General features: G+C 41.4%; 1 protein-coding gene across 19 annotated transcripts in view; it reads left to right on the top strand.

The window, feature by feature from the left end:
- ptprk (protein tyrosine phosphatase receptor type K) overlaps nt 1–17,008 on the top strand; it is a 110,717-nt gene extending 93,709 nt beyond the window's left edge. For 3 of the 19 annotated variants that reach the window (XM_069708506.1, XM_069708515.1, XM_069708514.1), the window contains 18 exons: nt 1,355–1,515; nt 2,156–2,203; nt 4,610–4,797; nt 5,348–5,447; nt 5,892–6,037; nt 7,315–7,332; nt 7,810–7,846; nt 7,977–8,074; nt 8,445–8,561; nt 8,873–9,027; nt 9,178–9,313; nt 10,797–10,946; nt 11,781–11,954; nt 13,518–13,649; nt 14,216–14,341; nt 14,614–14,777; nt 15,514–15,649; nt 16,401–17,008. In XM_069708506.1, the coding sequence (XP_069564607.1) occupies nt 1,355–1,515; nt 2,156–2,203; nt 4,610–4,797; nt 5,348–5,447; nt 5,892–6,037; nt 7,315–7,332; nt 7,810–7,846; nt 7,977–8,074; nt 8,445–8,561; nt 8,873–9,027; nt 9,178–9,313; nt 10,797–10,946; nt 11,781–11,954; nt 13,518–13,649; nt 14,216–14,341; nt 14,614–14,777; nt 15,514–15,649; nt 16,401–16,454 (2,140 nt within the window). In that variant the 3' untranslated portion in view covers nt 16,455–17,008. Of the gene's footprint in view, nt 1–1,354; nt 1,516–2,155; nt 2,204–4,190; nt 4,203–4,609; nt 4,798–5,347; nt 5,448–5,891; nt 6,038–7,314; nt 7,333–7,809; nt 7,847–7,976; nt 8,075–8,444; nt 8,562–8,872; nt 9,028–9,177; nt 9,314–10,796; nt 10,947–11,780; nt 11,955–13,517; nt 13,650–14,215; nt 14,342–14,613; nt 14,778–15,513; nt 15,650–16,400 lie in introns of all 19 variants that reach the window. The other 16 variants (XM_069708523.1, XM_069708525.1, XM_069708507.1 and 13 more) reach the window with 15 other exon arrangements.
- The last annotated feature ends 523 nt before the right edge of the window (nt 17,009–17,531 follow it).

Raw genomic sequence — 17,531 nt, forward strand, 5'->3', positions numbered from 1 at the left:
AGTGGTCTTAGCGGTGGAGTTGGTGTGTATTGGGGTCAAGAGGTAAAATATACACCAAAAAACAGCATGTTTTCTGTCTGTTTGCTGGGAAGAAGTCAGAGCTGTACATTGTATCAGTTTGGCAACAACCAAAAATGGATTTGTTAATCGGTGCAATGCACCAGACGTCCTCACTCCCGGGTGCAGACTTGTGTTGTCGCAGTCACGGAGAATCTTTTTGAGGAACTGATTCATGTTGAGGCTCAAATTAAACTGAAAGTGACTAAGAGAACAGACCGTGTTGTCCGAACTGATGTACATCTATGGCTCTGGGTATACAACGTTCCTGCATGCTCTGTCATGCTCCACAAATTAAGCCCTGTAAAGTTATTTTTGTCTGAAATTTTATGGCTCAAACACACTGAAACAGTCAAAACCTGAGACGGATATCTTGATTTGATTTTAAGCAGTTATTTTTCTTCAACAGTCTGATGCTACAGAACATCTTCTGTTTGCTCTGGCTGTGACTGTTCTTTAAAACAAAAGCATTTAGTTTTACAATTTACAACAGCCTATGACGAAAAATAGAAGATTGAAATAAAAAAAATCAGGTGTCCCTTAAATGCATCTTTCCTAGCAAAAATAAAAACACTGGACTCTTAATGACATGACGGCAAGTCTCTGCTACTCATATTATGAATGTTGTTGGTCGGTAAAAGGTTTCCCCTGGGCTTTAATGGGATTTTTCCACATCTTTGCTGTCGGATGAAAACCAAATATTTTACACTCTTGCCATGTTTTCTTTTTTTATTTGGTCCTTCTTTTTTTTTTTTTACTTTTATGTAAAATTGTGTTCATTCCATTACTAATAATGAAACAATAAGTTCATGAATTTACAAAAATAGAGTTTCATACAACTAAAAATTTACTTTTGAGGCTTTCATCTGACAGCTTTATGGTATCAAGGTTGGTAACAGGTTTTCCTTTTGCCACCTGTAGGTCAAAGGTCATTTTCCTCGGTTTGTATTCGATGCTGTTTTCCTTTTGCTCCAAGCCTGTTAAATGCTGCCATTTACGAACAAGCCTCTCCTCTGCTTTCCTTGCTTGTCTCTCCTCTTTCCTTCCAAACATTTTTCTTCTCCCCACCTTTCTTCTTTTCTCCTTTTTTTCTTCCTCGTTGGTTCTAAACTCTTGCATCTTGATTCAGCAGCCAGCAGCCCGCAGCCCAAAAAAAGAAATGACATCACCTACTCCATAGAAAATCATAATAAACTCATTAGAGACGGTTCTTTGCGAGGTTGTGGTCTGCAGGCTGGCTGATGTTCATGTGATTGTTCGTACGACACCTGACTGTGTCTCTCTCTGCCTCTGACAGGAAACTGGCTAAAAAACGTAAAGACGCCATTGGAACGACGCGGCAGGAAATGACACACATGGTGAACGCGATGGACCGCAGCTACGCCGACCAGAGCGCTCTGCATGGCGAGGACCCCATGGCTGTGACATTTATGGACTCTCACAACTACAACAACAGATGTAGGTTCACAAACTCAATTATTATCCATGTAAAAAAGATGAAATCTTATATTCTAGATTTTTCTACTTCACTCTAACACTTTTAGATATTTGAATCTGTTTCCTTTTCTGTCCAGTGATGAGACATGCATTTAATAATTGCAAAGTTATGCTTACTAACCCCTAGACAGCAGTTCGCAAGCTGCAACTAACGATTATTTTTTTTACCATCAATTAATCTTTTCTGTGGTAATGTTTTATTTCTGAAGTGTTTGAATATCGTAAAAAATGTCGATTACAATTTTTTTCAGATTGCAAAGTTACATCTAAACACTAATGATATTAATTCGATCAAATTGGTCAAATTGCCTGGAAAATGACTGAGTTGATTGACTAAGGAATTTACTGACTACCCTTCAGCTGTAGAAATAACAACTCAAAAATCAATTCAGCCAGATCGGTATACAACTTTGAAACAACTGGAGGACAGAACGGCTCCATGTTGATGTGTTTAAACGAGAGAAACTGCTGATTCAGAAAACAGCCAAATGGTTTTAACAAGAATTTTTGATATTCCTTAGGAGCGTTTAAATCGTCTTCATCTATGTTTGAGTAAATCTGAAATTTAGAAAATATTTCCTCATCGTGTTTCCTCCTGCAGTGCCCAACGATCCCCTGGTTCCTACTGCTGTGTTAGGTGAGACTTCTGGTCTGGTTGTAACATTATCACCAATAAATACCCTGTAGTCATCACCCATCGTCATCATACAGTCCCTGTGCTCATAGCCCCGGCCTGTTTGTCCCCATGTGTCATTACATAGACCCCCAGTTTTGTGTGAAAACGTCCATAACTGTGGCTGTTGGACAAAGTCAAAGTCTCCATTCAATTCTGTCGCGTCTAAAGCTTTGACCTCTGACATATATGTTGATGGATAGTGCGACTTATTCGAAGTTTCTGCTCCAAGATTTTGTCCTTTATCTTCAAATAGAGGTGGTAGAGTTTAGATATAGGTCTTTCTAGTATTGACACAAACAAGAGAACCATAAACTGCAAATATATCAAAGCACATTTAAAGAAGTGAAATCTGTGAGGATGGCAAGTCTTTCATATATTTTGGCACCTATTTCCAAGTCTCTGTGTAGAACACATCTGCTATTAAAACTCCAACAGCCGAGCACTTCATCTGTCATCCTGTGTTTTCCCTAAATTCAATCACTCCCAATCCCAGCCATGCTTTCTATTTCCTACTGAGAGTTATTGATATTCACAGTAATTACCATCACTCTCCCTTAGAGACCTCATTATTTCTACAGTTTTCAGTTGTTTTAAGGCATGCCATGTTTTGTCCCAAAATGACAGAAATCAAGGCTTAAAAGGAGGAAGACACTTTGTCACGTTGCCACTGCAAAATGACTGCAGATTAAATCTGTGACAACACGACTTAGTGCCTACAGCCCTGTGTTTGGCAGACATTTTTCAGTGCAGTGCATCTAGGAGTCAGCATGAGTATCTACCATCTGCGTTATTCCCCAGGCCTGTTTTGTTACTGAGTGTCTGAATTGTGAAAGCTGTGGGTTTTGCCAAGTCGGATGTTTCACCAGCTCCAGTGTTGCACTGCAATGTGTTTATCTTTAGTTTAGCCTAGTGTTGACACTGCCGCATGATTCTAACATACCCTTAAGGGGCTCCACAACCCACAAGGCCACCAAACTGTGTTAATTAACGGTTCCAAAGCCTCTAATTTGGAGTGAAGGCTGCAGTTACAATCTGTCTCGGCCAATCACTTCACAGAGGAGTAGGAAGGAGCAGGAAGTGCAGAATTAAGAGGCAGTGTCGGGTCAAGTTTACTGTTAATTGGCCTGACGAGGGCTTAACAAACCTTTAACAATCAGTAATGAGCTAACATGTCCTCAGAGCAGAGAACAGCATCAGCTGGATGAAATAAACAGTGTCAGTTAATAAACAGTGGTGGAGATGAAGCGGCTCGGCCCCAGCTAGTCCATTATACGACCTGTCAGTCCGTACATTACTGCTGTCAACTCACATTTTTCCCACAGCACGGAAATGTTCACCTGCAAGTTCGGCAACAATTTGACTCCATTAATTACCCGCCATTGAAATACGCTGTAACATGTACAAGCTTCCAAAATCCAAAGATTATGATCAGATAACCCTTTATGTAGCAGAATATTGCTCATTTCTAGTATGAATTATTTATTCTATTCCGTGTTTGAATGACAGATGTTTTACGTCGTTTTTGATGTTCAACCAGGTTGAAAGTGGTGATGTTTGGAAATAGTCTATTAAATGTACTTTTACCATTACAAAGGATTTAGAAGGTGTAAAAAGCTTGTTCCACTTTATGAGCGATGTGGTGGGATAATTCCACTAGATGGAGTTGCAGCAGACGTCCAGCTCAGTTCATTTTCAGTGAATTTCCTGCTTTCATATTGCGGTGGTTATTAGCATTTTTTTTTTAGGGATCACCATGGTTTTGGACACACTCCCTTGTTTTTGTGACATCATCTATTTATTTGTATTATCCAGCATGTGCAAACATATGAACTCCTTGTAAATAGATCCAAGTTTGCGGTACCAACCTTTAGTTCCTGTTTAAAGACTAACAAATTAATTTATTCTGCAGTCTGACTAAACCTCTTTTGCTCTTTTCTTCTTCTGCTGCTTTAACATGTAGTCCCAATCACAGGTGCGTATAAACTGAGAAAACAAGCTGACAAATGTGATAATTGTCTTTTTCCTCTTGTGATATCAGAGACAGAAACTAATGCAGATTTTAAAAAATACAGAAATGCGTTGTGGGTTATGTATAAATCCATGTATATACTTTTTTAGGTGTTGTTTCAAGGGTACAAATCAATGCGTGAACATTACTTCATTTAACTTACATTATAGAGCCTTAAAAACCTCTTACTGTATAATTTATTAATTAGAGCTCATAAGAAAAATTTGGAGCTCATTTTAATCATCTTGTATCCTGAACACTATAAAACGCCTCTTTTAGGGTTTATAAAGTGAAATAATGATGTGAAGAACAGAAGCAATATAATTAGTATATTACCAATTATCCTCACCTCATTTTCTCTCCTCTTCCAGATGAGAACCACAGTGGCTCGGCGGCGGAGAACAGCCGGCTCCTGGACGTTCCTCGGTATCACTGTGAAGGAACCGAGTCTCCTTATCAGACAGGACAGCTCCACCCGGCCATCAGAGTGGCCGATCTCCTGCAGCACATCAACCTAATGAAAACGTCTGACAGCTACGGCTTCAAGGAGGAATATGAAGTAAGATTCTTATGAGCGGCACTTTTGTCACGAGGACTGGCCGCAGTAAAAGCCGTTTTAATAGGCTGTTCGGTTACAGGAGAAAAAGCAGCAGATGTATTACTACTCCATGTTATCGATTTTAGAGGTAGTGATACAGACGTTGTTGACTAAAGTAATGACAGGCATATTTTTGATCCTCTACTGTAGGAGTTTAAGATGTTAGGATATTTGTATGCATGTATACACATTCTTACTAAGGAAAACAATTTTAAAATGATATTATAAAAATCAATGTTGCTCTATTTTGGCTTCACATTAAAATGAGAAAATGAGTGTTGAATTGCTTCTTAATTTGAGGGTACTTTCTGCCTTATTGACTAAACAATCAAAGAGCCACAAACCTTTTTTATGGTCCTCTTATTTTAGTGTCTAATAAGAATTATCTACATGTTCCAATGCAATAAAACCAGTGGAGTAAAACAGCTGTTTAAGCACTTCCCTCTGCTCAGTAGTGTTATTCTTAAGGATGCATGACGTGTAATTTTCTTTCCTATTATTTTCTCTGCTGTTGGTGATACAGAGCTTCTTCGAGGGCCAATCGGCCTCCTGGGACATCGCCAAGAAAGAGCAGAACCGTACCAAAAACCGCTATGGGAACATTATAGCTTGTAAGCAAAAAAAGCTTTATTTCTAGCCTCCTCACAGCATAAGTAAACAAATAAAGTGCTTCACAGGAAGAAGAAAAGAAGAAAGAGGAAGGTAAAGCGAGAGAGAAACAGTGTATTAAAACAGGCCAAATTAAGTGGGCAACCTACAGAATTAATTGAAGGTATAAAGTCAAGAGCAATTCTGATTGGTGTACAGAAATACATGACATCACCTTTCCAATTACACCTGGCCCACTACTAACTGAGCTAAGGGGGGAAAAAAAAAAAAAGAAGACCTTTCCTTGAAATCACAAAAGTTTTTCTAAATTTACCAGAAAATGAATGAGATTACATCATTTATCATTTATCATGATTCAATTTTTACCCAAAATAATGATTTAATTGTCTTTCTTCTGTCTGTCTTTATCTCTCTCCCCCACCCTGTTTTCTACTGTCTTTCTTCAGATGACCATTCAAGGGTTATTCTCCAGCCCATAGAAGACGACCCCTCCTCCGACTACATCAACGCCAACTACATCGATGTAAGTGGAAACGCATCGAATGCTACTATTGGCTCCCAACGAAACCAACGAAACCACACTCCCTCGCTCGTATGTCAGGCCTCTATACCTTTATTGCGTCTTCCACTCATCCATCGTGACCATTTTATGCATCCAGCCACCCCGAAAAACACATCATGCCATCCAGTCACGTGTCTCTCTCAGGTGTCAGTCCTGCTGTCTGCTGTCCAAGTCTCTCCATCAACTCATCCATCCATCCTCAACCTATTGATTTCTCCTGATATGATCGATATGAACCACATTTAGTATAACAGCAGATTTAATTTAGTAGACTCAGTTTTGCAGAGGTCTGAGAGACAAAAGGAAATACATACCAAAAATAAAATGTGACTTCAGGAAGTCAAAGTAGCCAGCAAAGATAACTGGCACATAACCCACCTTAGAAATACAATTTTTTTTATTATTTTTTGGCTTGTATGACTTGACCAAATAAGCTTTATTTTGTTTTAAAAAAATGAGCTTTAGAGCTGATTTTGTTACTGTTGGGTGAAACCAGGCTTCCTATGTGCCTTTTTCAGTCTTTGTTTAAAGCTCAATTAACCAAATTTTGGTTTTAGCCTCATATTTAGCATTTCTCATCAAACTTGGCAAGAAACCTAAACGTATTGCCCAATCCATAGTTTGACTGGTCCACCTCAATCTCTTCAGCTCTTTTATCTATTTACAATTAATTTCTTCATATCCTGGTTCTACCTGTAGTTTGTCACCATCTCCACCAACCCATCCCTTCATCTTATTCCACATTCACTCTCCTACCACTGTTCCACAATCATCTGCATGTTAGTCACCACTACTTCCATTGTGCTTTAATAATGTGGCTATGCTTATAGCATGCTCTTCTGTATTATGATTTACTGTCATTTAAACTATTACATGCATGCCACCACTTGCATTACGCTAGAATTAGAATGAATAGACTGGACACTTCCTCATCTTTGTTGGTGCAAATAAGACAGAATTTGGACTGTAGCCAAAAGACAACGGCAACTTCAAGACAAGCTGAAACAGAAGTAAAACTTTAATGTTTGAAACTCGTCAGCTTCCTGAGTCTTTCTGGCTGAAGACCTTAATATGTCTTCGCTGTAAGTGTCCTTTCTATTCAGTCTAATTTGGGGTTTTAGATCACGTTTTTTTCGGCATGTTCCTGTTCAAACACCCATTATGTCAATGCAGCTTTTCTATTTTCTGATTGACACTCACTGACGTTGTTGTGCTTTCTTTTTCTCTTTCTTTCTTTCTTTCTTTCTTTCTTTCTTTCTTTCTTTCTTTCTTCCACTCGTTCTTTCTGCCTGTGGCTTGGGCTGTAGATTTGGCTGTACAGGGATGTAAGTATCACTGTAGATTCTTCATCTTGCCCTCCCACCATTTTTCCTCGCATCTCACTGCGTGCTTAGTCCCTATTTTTGGTGTTATTGCAATCAGGAAAAACCTAATAAGTGGTTGTCATAGCACTGAGCACACCTGGCAGCTGTTACCACGGTGATGCCAAGCGCTGAGTGTTAAAGTTCTCAGATACTATCACCAAGAGATGAGGTGACTAACTTTCCAAACTTCATAATGAATACAGCAATATGCAGAGCAGCTCAACATGTCACCCAAAGATGACAATGACTTTCATTATATTGTCACAGTAATGTTTCTGTTGTTGCAGGTGAAAACAAGCTAACAGCACTTTTGATCATTAGACCGATATCATTTTGCACCGTGGACGTCTCCAACCGTGATAAGAGGCTTTTAGCACTGTGCAAAATGATGCGTAGATTTTCAGTACACGTTTAGTGACTGTGGTGTTGTGCCTGCAGGGATACCAGAGACCCAGCCACTACATCGCCACTCAAGGTAAGACACTGCAACGTCGTTAAATACATCCTATAATACACGCTATGCAGAGTTGCCGTTTAACAGGACACGAGACGCATACAAAGTAATCAAACTATGAGTCAAAGACGTGCTGCGTGTCTGCGTGTAGGTCCCGTTCATGAGACGGTGTATGACTTCTGGAGGATGGTGTGGCAGGAACAGTCGGCCTGCATCGTCATGGTAACCAATCTGGTGGAGGTTGGAAGGGTAAATTGCTCTTTTCTCTTCTTCTGTGCAGTTCAGCTGTGTACGATTTTTTTTCTTTCTTTTTTCTAGTGCTTAGGTATTTTTTTAAATTTCTAGTGCTTTATCAATATTATCCACAGCTTTGAATAATTTTGCCAAAACTTGGTAAGAAAATTGTGAGATAGTTGTTGTGAAACATTACTGCATATTCTTCAAACATGTTATCGTTTGATAGCACAGGCCAGCAGAAATAATTAAGCGGCTCTGTGTCCTACATTTTATTGGTGGCTTCTATTCTATTTATGGAACTATTATTATTATAAATGCTATATCTTTAACTTGATTCAAGTCTTTAACATTTTTTTGTTACGTAAACTTTTGTTTTTACCAGGTTAAGTGCTATAAGTATTGGCCCGATGATGCCGAAGTTTTCGGAGACTTCAAAGTGACTTTTGTGGAAGTCGAACCTCTCGCTGAATATGTGGTTCGCACATTGACTCTGGAGAGGGTGAGTGATATTTTATAGCAGCTACCTTTTTTTCAACAGGATTTTATATCTAGCTTTTAAATGTCTTGTATTCATTTTGAAAAATACTCAACTGTAGCTGTAGATTCTTAAAGCTGGTTATCTAAAGATTTGGTCGGCATGTTAAAGCCGTGTTTGTGTCCTCCTCTTCGTAGTATCAGTTAGCTCTATTCTAAAAAAAAAAACTGGTGAATAAGTTTGAGTCATATTCACTGGGGGAATATAAAGAATGAAATGTAAACTTGACATGTTTCAAGATGCGTGACCTAAAGATGTTGTTTATCTTTGCTCAGCGCGGTTTCAACGAGGTGCGGGAGGTCAAGCAGTTCCACTTCACAGGCTGGCCTGATCACGGAGTTCCATATCACGCCACGGGACTACTTTCCTTCATCCGCAGAGTTAAAATCTCCAATCCACCCTCTGCTGGGCCAATTGTGGTCCACTGCAGGTATACAAATACACGCAGACCTGATTAATAAGCATCCTTACATTTGAAATGAGCATACAAAATCATGAATAAATCTCTTCTCTGCATATTACACGCACACAGAACGATTTTTAAAACGTACAACTTGTCTGTCCGTCTTCTTCTCCGCAGTGCTGGAGCAGGTCGCACAGGCTGTTTCATCGTCATCGACATCATGTTGGACATGGCGGAGAGAGAAGGAGTGGTCGACATCTACAACTGTGTGAAGGCTCTTCGCTCCCGGAGGATCAACATGGTACAGACTGAGGTGACTGCATTACCCATCCTCCATCTGCATCCACATCTCAGACCAGTCATAGTAAACCTTCACCTGCAGACTCAGCCATCAGCTTGGTATAGGCTGAGGTGACTTTAGTGTGTGTAGTCATCTATGTGCCATACATTCATGAAAATGTCACGTCATTACATTCATAACAACAAGCTTTGACTTCAAGTATTTGGTCTGTAAAATAAAACTCCAAAGAGAGATTCACAATGTTTTTTTTAAAAAAAGAAAGAAATTACAGCCACTTTGTTTAAGATTGAGAAATAAATGACTTCTGCTCCATCCAGTGGTGGGATCAAGAATTACAGCAATGCCTGCAGATTAAATGCTGCTTCAAGGAGCTGATTCTTCTCCCGTTGCTGGAGTGGAACTGATTTTACTGGTTAAATATTTATTCATTAAGGAAAAGAGCTCAGACTGGAGTGTAAATGCATATGCAGAAGTAACGTATTCTAAGTTTCTACTGACAATTAAATAAAAAAAATTCCCCTCGGGGATTAATAAAGTAACTACCTAACCTAACCTAACCAATTACATACAACAGCTGAAAACTAAACAGAATGTGGAATAACATGGATTAGGAGCGATCAAACTTTTATATCCAAATAAAAGAGACTTTTCCTATGATTAACCAAATAACAACTTAGATTGTCTATATGATGTTTCAATAGAAAGAAAACAAAAATAATATTTCTCATCATTTATGGAGAATGAAGCAATGTACAGGGCAAACGTCATTTAAAGCTAGATTTCAAGTCAGTCACTACTTCACAGCTTAAAACAAAACTGAGTCTTGTTTTTTGAGTGTGCTAAAAAAAAAACAAGTTTAGTACATATTCATCGTTATACATGATTTCTGTCTGTTGTAGAGGAAGCCAGCTTTAATTTCTGACTCTAAAAGCATCAAAGTACATTCAAGCAAATTTCAGAAATTCACATACTTTAAAGTTTTTTAGATGTAGTTGGACCACCTGCTTGTGGCCGACTCAGAACGAAGCTGCATACATTAATTAATTCATTGACACGTCTTCATTACTTTCATAGCATAAACATACATATCCTAACATTTCTGCAGCATTAGTCCGTAACAGTTCAACAACCCAGCAGTTAATATCGTCCATCCTTTTAACAAAACACATCGACTGCCGTTTGCTCTCTTGTCTCCTCGCTGAGTTAAAGCTGCTGTCAATTGCTTGAAAGATCCCAAAAAACACAATTTCCTGTACGGAACAACTCAGAAGTGAAGTAAACCAACAGTCATCATCTCATGTCACTCATCCCTCCATCTCCCATCAGTCTTCCACAGCGTCTGCGTCACCGCTTTCATTTGATATCACAGCTGTTTGTGTTTTCAGTGTGACAAGTTGTGTTACGTTTTATTTATTCCTAAGATCTTTGTCTCAGAATGAAAAAAAAAACGTGTATATAAGTGATAATATGTGCGTTATAAATGTTGTGTCTTCAGGAGCAGTATATATTCATCCATGATGCCATACTAGAGGCCTGTCTGTGTGGAGAAACAGCCATACCAGTCTGCGAGTTCAAAGTAGCTTTTTATGAGCTGACTCGCATCGACTCTCAGAACAACTCGACCCACCTGAAGGACGAGTTCCAGGTAAAACCCGATTTGAATCTGTTACTTTATGCTTTTAAATGACAGCCCCTCCAAATTTGATCTAGTAAATTTGAACAATCCGGACGGAAAAAGGTTGGATTTTATTCTTCGGAAAGATCAGCTGTAGTGGTCTGCTTGAATTCATATCAAATTATAATGATATTTAAATGCCAATATTTACATTCTCAGTATGCTGCAAAACATAATAGACTCAACAAAGTTCCTTGAAGAGTTGTTGAGCTTTTGGATCAACATCGAATGCAGCCTTAAAAAAACAAAAAAAAAGTTTTATAAAATGATTAGCTTCTGAATCTGTTTCTGGCCTTTTGAAACTCTGGACATAAAAATGTAACTTTGTCCTTTAGCTGCAAACAACAGTCAGAAACAACAACTAGAGCAACACAATGTCTACATTTACAAGAAAGCCAAATCTGTGCAGCTAAAATGAATGGGACCCTTTACAATATTCTTGTAAACGTTTCTGTTTACATTCAGTTTCGGTCACCAAAATACATCATGTTTATCTTTGAGATCTGACACACTTACAATTTGTAGAGCCAGTTTTTTTTTCAATCCAGCATTGTTTACTTTCTAACAGTTTTCCTTTTCTCCGCCTTTGCTGTTGTGACACTTCTTATAATTCTGAAGCCCCACTTCTTTCTAAAGTCAAAAGCTCCACAGCGAGCCTGAAGCCTAAATTACATTTTAAATGGACACCAGTTTTTCTGGCATGATTTTCGGATATAATTCCTCCTTCATGGTTCCCACCTTTGAATCTTTTAATCGTGTCTCATCGCTATAAATTAACTTGTACATTACACTCTCTCCGCGCAGACATTAAACTCGGTGACTCCCCAGCCTCAGCCAGAAGACTGCAGCATTGCGTTGTTGCCTAGAAACCAAGATAAGAACCGCTTTATGGATGGCCTTCCTCCTGACAGATGCCTCCCCTTCCTCATCACGATAGACGGAGAAAGCAGCAACTACATCAACGCCGCTCTGATGGATGTAAGTCAATAACGTGTCGTGTGTGCGTGCAGTAAGGTTGTGTTATTTTCAACAGATGAGTTTGGGACATTTCACACCGTGTTCTCTTTTTTTTTTTTTTCTTTCTTTTTTTTGATGAGTACGAGTGTTAACAGCCTTTTAGACCAGCAGCTGTGTTGCTTGGAACACAATTTGTTTAAAAAAAAAAAAAAAATGACAAAAAAAAATAGATATAATGTCTGTTGTCCCAAACTGCAGTCACATATTTGTTGAAAATGATACAGACTTTTAAGAGCTTAAACAGAATCGATGATTAAAAAAAAAAGTGCACATATTATATACACACACACACACACACACACACACAGACTCCTCCCCCCCCTGATTGTGTGATGCTGTGTTTGTGGTTTTAGCAGCAGAAAGCTAGAGACAAATCCAGGTTCTGAAAAGACCGCCATCTTCTCTGGCCACCAGCCAAACATTTGCTTACATCGGCGACAGTTGGCTCAGCGTCAACGTGTTGCCCGTGTACCAAGGCTAGAAAAATAAAAGTCATTCATTACACAGGAAGTTCAAGGTGGAATAGCAATATCTGGTCATTTTCACTCATAATTAGGAGTCCTGTTGAACAGAGATGGAAGAAAAGGCAGTCAAGGGTGGGTTGTAGGAGTTTCACAATAATGGTTGTAACACAAAATGTAATAAATGCATGGTGTGGACAGAAACCTGGCTTTTCTCCAACAAGGCTGTTGGAGGATAAAATACCGTGCAATAATGCTGCTGTAAAATGTCAGGAGTTCAGTCGAGTTTTAGAAGCTCTACATTCAGAGCTTAGTTACTTAACTTTGGCCTCTCTCTAACCAAGCTGTCCGAAGAGTTCCAGGTAATGGGATTTCACTTCAAATCTCCAATACTGGATTTGTTTCATGGCTTCAGTGTTGTTCCGCCACCAGGTTCATGTTTTACCAAAGCCATCTACACCCCCTGAATCCTAAACCCGACCCCCGACCTTTCACGTTAGATTCTCCCCATGATTACAACGCCAACGTCATTCACACCTACGTCACATATTCGGCTCCACATTTTCATTCGGGACGAGTTGTGCTCAGTTCACATTCGGTTCAGTCGGTTCATCGATAGAAACAGAGAGTCTTTTCTCTTTTGGGACGCACACTTTGACATCAGACTTGTCTTTCATGCGAAGAAATGCAGCTGCTTGAACTAACTGAACAGTAAGTTAACTGAACCCATCAGGTGTCGATGTGCTGTGCGTGTAGTCCTTTTGTACGTCCATGCTCCCGACCCTCACAGTGAACAGGCCCACTGCATGATCAGCCGACCAACCATCCACCTTTTAAGTATGTTTGCTTCGTCATGTCCCACAAACTGTGCCACTTTACTCTGCTGTCTGTGTTTCTGTAACAGAGACGAGACTAAAGATGTTTAAGGGAAGGACGTCCAATAGAAACTAAAATCACCGCTTCTTACTGCTGGATTGTTTTCGTTTCTTGTTTTTTTGGACGAAGTGACTCCTCTTTGTGGATGAGAGACCTGATATCAGTTTTTGTCGTCTCTCCTCTGCAGAGCTACAGGCAGCCTGCTGCGTTCATCGTTACCCAGCATCCTTTGCCAAACACCGTGAAGGACTTCTGGCGTCTAGTTTACGACTATGGATGTACCAGTCTGGTGATGCTGAATGAGATTGACCTGGCCCAGGTGACTTTTCAACATGCATGAGCACAGCTTTGTGTATTTGACTAACTTTATTTTACAGTAAACATACAGCGCACCTATCATACACTCTATACACAGATAGGAGAAGCTAATATAGACGTACGCTGACATCAGGGAAGGGAGGGAAACAAATACGACAAATGCCGCTGAAAGTAATCATCAGAAGAGGCGAGTAATAAAGATATGTTCCTTTAAGACTCCATAAGGAGAAACTCCGCACTGGAATGATGAATACGATGAGCTATATCAAATATAGATCTAATTAAACTTCAGTCCTGACTCACTGTGGACAAAAAGGACCCTCTGCAATACTAAAGAGGATTCAAGTTTGTAATAAAAGGCTGATATTGCCTCGAACTGTCATCAGCATCAACTTCACACCATATGAGAATAGACCTTTCACTGTGTAGCAGGGCGGAAAAGAGGCACAAACCACACAACATTTACAACAAATAATAGGAAGAAAAATTACTTTTACACTATTTATTTCTGTCCACCTTGGCGCGTCGCTGTTGTTTACCAACGCTGTTGTCTTTGTTCGTACTCAGGGTTGTCCTCAGTACTGGCCGGAGGAGGGCATGCTGCGCTACGGTCCGGTCCAGGTGGAATGTATATCCTGCTCCATGGACTGCGACGTTATCAGTCGACTCTTCAGAGTCTGCAACCTCACCAGGGTGAGCGCACCCCTTTGCGTTGTTATGATGCCACGCCGCCGCGTACAATCAGCGAGCCGATGTCCCAAACCCGCTGCGATCTCAATTACGGCCCATCTTACAGCGCAGCGCGCGTTCACCATGACGGCAGCCGTCGTGAACGTAGCGTAAACAAAACCGAATCTTTTGAGGTCGAGCCGAGCGGATATTTCCTCGACACGCCCGTAGTCCAGACGAAGCCGCTTGTTTTCCCCGAGTCCCTTCTTCTAAATGTCTGCGTTTCCGTCCCTCAGCCTCAGGAAGGCTACCTGATGGTTCGTCAGTTCCAGTACCTGGGCTGGGTGGGGCACAGAGAAGTCCCCGCCTCCAAACGCTCCTTCCTCAAACTGATCCTCCAGGTCGACCAGTGGCAGCGCGAGGGAGAGGAGGGAGAGGGGAGGACCATCGTGCACTGCCTGTGAGTTCGCAGTTCACTCATTTCTGAGGCCAGAAAGTCATAAGCCCGCGACAAAAAGAAATTGGCCCGATTCGGGCGACGTCCTTTAAAAGGTGTCAAACGTTTATGATGATCTGGTGATTCTGGGCAAAAAAAAAAACAAAAAAAAATCACACGTATTTTCTTTTTTTTTTTGCTGAATCCGATTGCAAAGTATGATTCGAACAGGTCGTTCCTCTGCAGGCGTAAGTACATCAAGAGGAGGCATCTGCGGGATGAGTTTGATCCAACCTTGCAAAAATGTTTTATTCTCAGATGATTTCTGAGATTTGTTTGTTCAATTTATGACTTTATGATCTCTGAGAATATAGTTTTTTTTTGTTTTTGTTTGGGGAAATCGTGAGGTTTTCTTTCTCTTGACTGTTAACGCTCTCTTTCAGCTCCGTCCCACGTTCCCCCTTTTTTTTTTTTTTTTTTTTTTTTTTTTTAACCTACGACGGCTCTAATTTGCTGTCGTGATCCGGATAATTGTCAGGATAATGAATATAAAAAGCGTTAATGACTCGTGAATCCCACTCCAGAGTGACACTTCCTCTCTTCACACGAGGCCTTTTTGTCTGATGACGCTCACGGTCTACTGACGAAGCGAGCGGTTCGTCGTCCCGCGTCGACGCGGCCGGCCCACAAACCAAATGTTAAAATCGTGCCCTTCGTCACGCCGCCGCTCTTCGCTCCCTTTTTGTGTGTTCGTGTGCAGGAACGGAGGTGGGCGTAGCGGAGTGTTGTGCGCCAGCAGCATCGTGTGCGAGATGGCCAAGAGGCAGAGTGTGGTGGACGTCTTCCACGCCGTGAAGACCTTGAGGAACAGCAAACCGAACATGGTGGACACTCCGGTGAGTGTTTCCCGTTTCCCCACCGAGCGAGGACGGGAACACAGAACGGCAAGTGCTTCGGCTCCGGAGACACCGATGGAAGTGGTTTACTAGTTTCAACTTCTTTGTGCTGTTCACAGAGTTAATTAAGCGACATTACAGTGCTTTAACGATCGAATTATTGGCCGCGAGCGTCGCCGTCGCGCCCTCTCGTGTAACATCGCGATGATGCAACAAGCTGAATAAAACGACGTCGTCAAATTGTGTTCACGTTGTGGGGCGACGCGCTCTCAAAAGTATGCAACTTTTTTTTTTCTCGGTGCGATCTCCCGTTTCCACGGCAACGCGCGGCCGATAACCGGAACTCAATCGGTCACGTCGGTAGACTCCGATGTTAACGTGCGCGACGTTGCTCGCAGCGACAGAAACGGACCCGAAAAGACACGGCTTCCCCCAAACGAGTCCCATTCAACGGACCCAGAGCCTGTAAAAACAACGTCGTAATGCATTTTATACGACATTCAATTCCAATTCTGAATATCCCCGTTGAGAAGGCGGACTGATGTTCCCAGTGACGAGCTGGCTGTGACGACGTCATGCCGATCGGATCACGTTCCAAATGTTCAGTTGACCAATCAGCTCTCGGGTTGTCGGAACTACTCGTTTGTAAAAAATATGAAATAATGCGAGCTTCAGCCGAAACTATGAACGTTGTGATCGTCCACACATGAAGTTTTAGTGTGTGTGTGTGTGTGTGTGTGTGTGTCCGCAGGAACAGTACCGCTTCTGCTACGAAATGGCGCTGGAGTTCATCGAGTCGTCCTAAGCGAAGGACGGAGGAGGAGGAGGAGGAGGAGGAGGAGGAGGAGGACATCCGATCGCCTGTTGTGTGTTTGATCCTTTGCTTTCGCTTGGTCCCGCCTCCCCTCCGTTGATGGCCGTCCTGTAGCATTCATTTTGCGTCCCTTAAAAAAAAAAAAAAAAAGCCGGCGCGCGCGAGATCGGCTCCTCAAACGCTCGTCGAACAAAGGGAAATGTTTTGACTTTTAACAGGAAGTGCGGCGGAGAGGAGCGCAGCCCGGGACGAGGTGTTACTCCTTTTACTCCTTTACGCTTATTGTACAGCTTTTTGAGTGCCAGCGGGGCCCCCTGTATGTTTTTGGGCCCCGTTTAAACATTTAGCCACAGCGCCCCCTCCCCTCCCCCCCTCCCCACCCTCTCCCTTCCTCTTATGCACTTGATGCAGTACTCCGTGCTCCCTCTAGATACCCCCCGCCAAACCCCCCCCCACCCCCCCACCCCCGCACCTTTTGCAAGCTGCAACCACAGCTTCTGATAAACTGCAAGTTGAAGTTTTTCTTCCCCAGTGCCCCCCCCCCTCCGCGTTCTCGCTCTCATGCTGAGTGATGGAACCGTGTCGGGCGTCCCGTCGTGGCGATGTTTGAATATTTGCAGCCGTAACTTTTAGTTACAGCCCGGCCAGACTCCGTCAGCGCTTCTGTTCCTCCCTCATACGTCTGAACACCTTTTTTTTTTTCCCCCCCGGTCATTTCAGCGAGCGCCGAGTTCGCGACGTTATCATGGACTAGTGCTTAATAGCCACTTTGAACTCATTTTACATCGGTTCTATATATACATATATATATATATATATATATATATATATATATATATATATATATATATATATATATATATATATATATATATAGAGAGAGAGAGAGAGAGAGAGAGAGAGAGAGAGAGCTGATAACAAATGGGAGACGGAGAAAAATGACTTGCATGTCAGTGCAAGTTTTGCTTCGCGTCCCAGAAACGAGACCGACAGCGAAAACAAAACAAGAAGGGGAAGTTTACATCGGGAGTATTGGGTGTTTTCGATTTTTTTTTTTAAATATTTTTT

This window comes from Brachyistius frenatus, unplaced genomic scaffold (assembly GCF_029030835.1).
Source record: "Brachyistius frenatus isolate BFR_SWC_R1_liver_20210118 unplaced genomic scaffold, ASM2903083v1 Contig_76, whole genome shotgun sequence".
Taxonomy (NCBI): domain Eukaryota; kingdom Metazoa; phylum Chordata; class Actinopteri; family Embiotocidae; genus Brachyistius; species Brachyistius frenatus.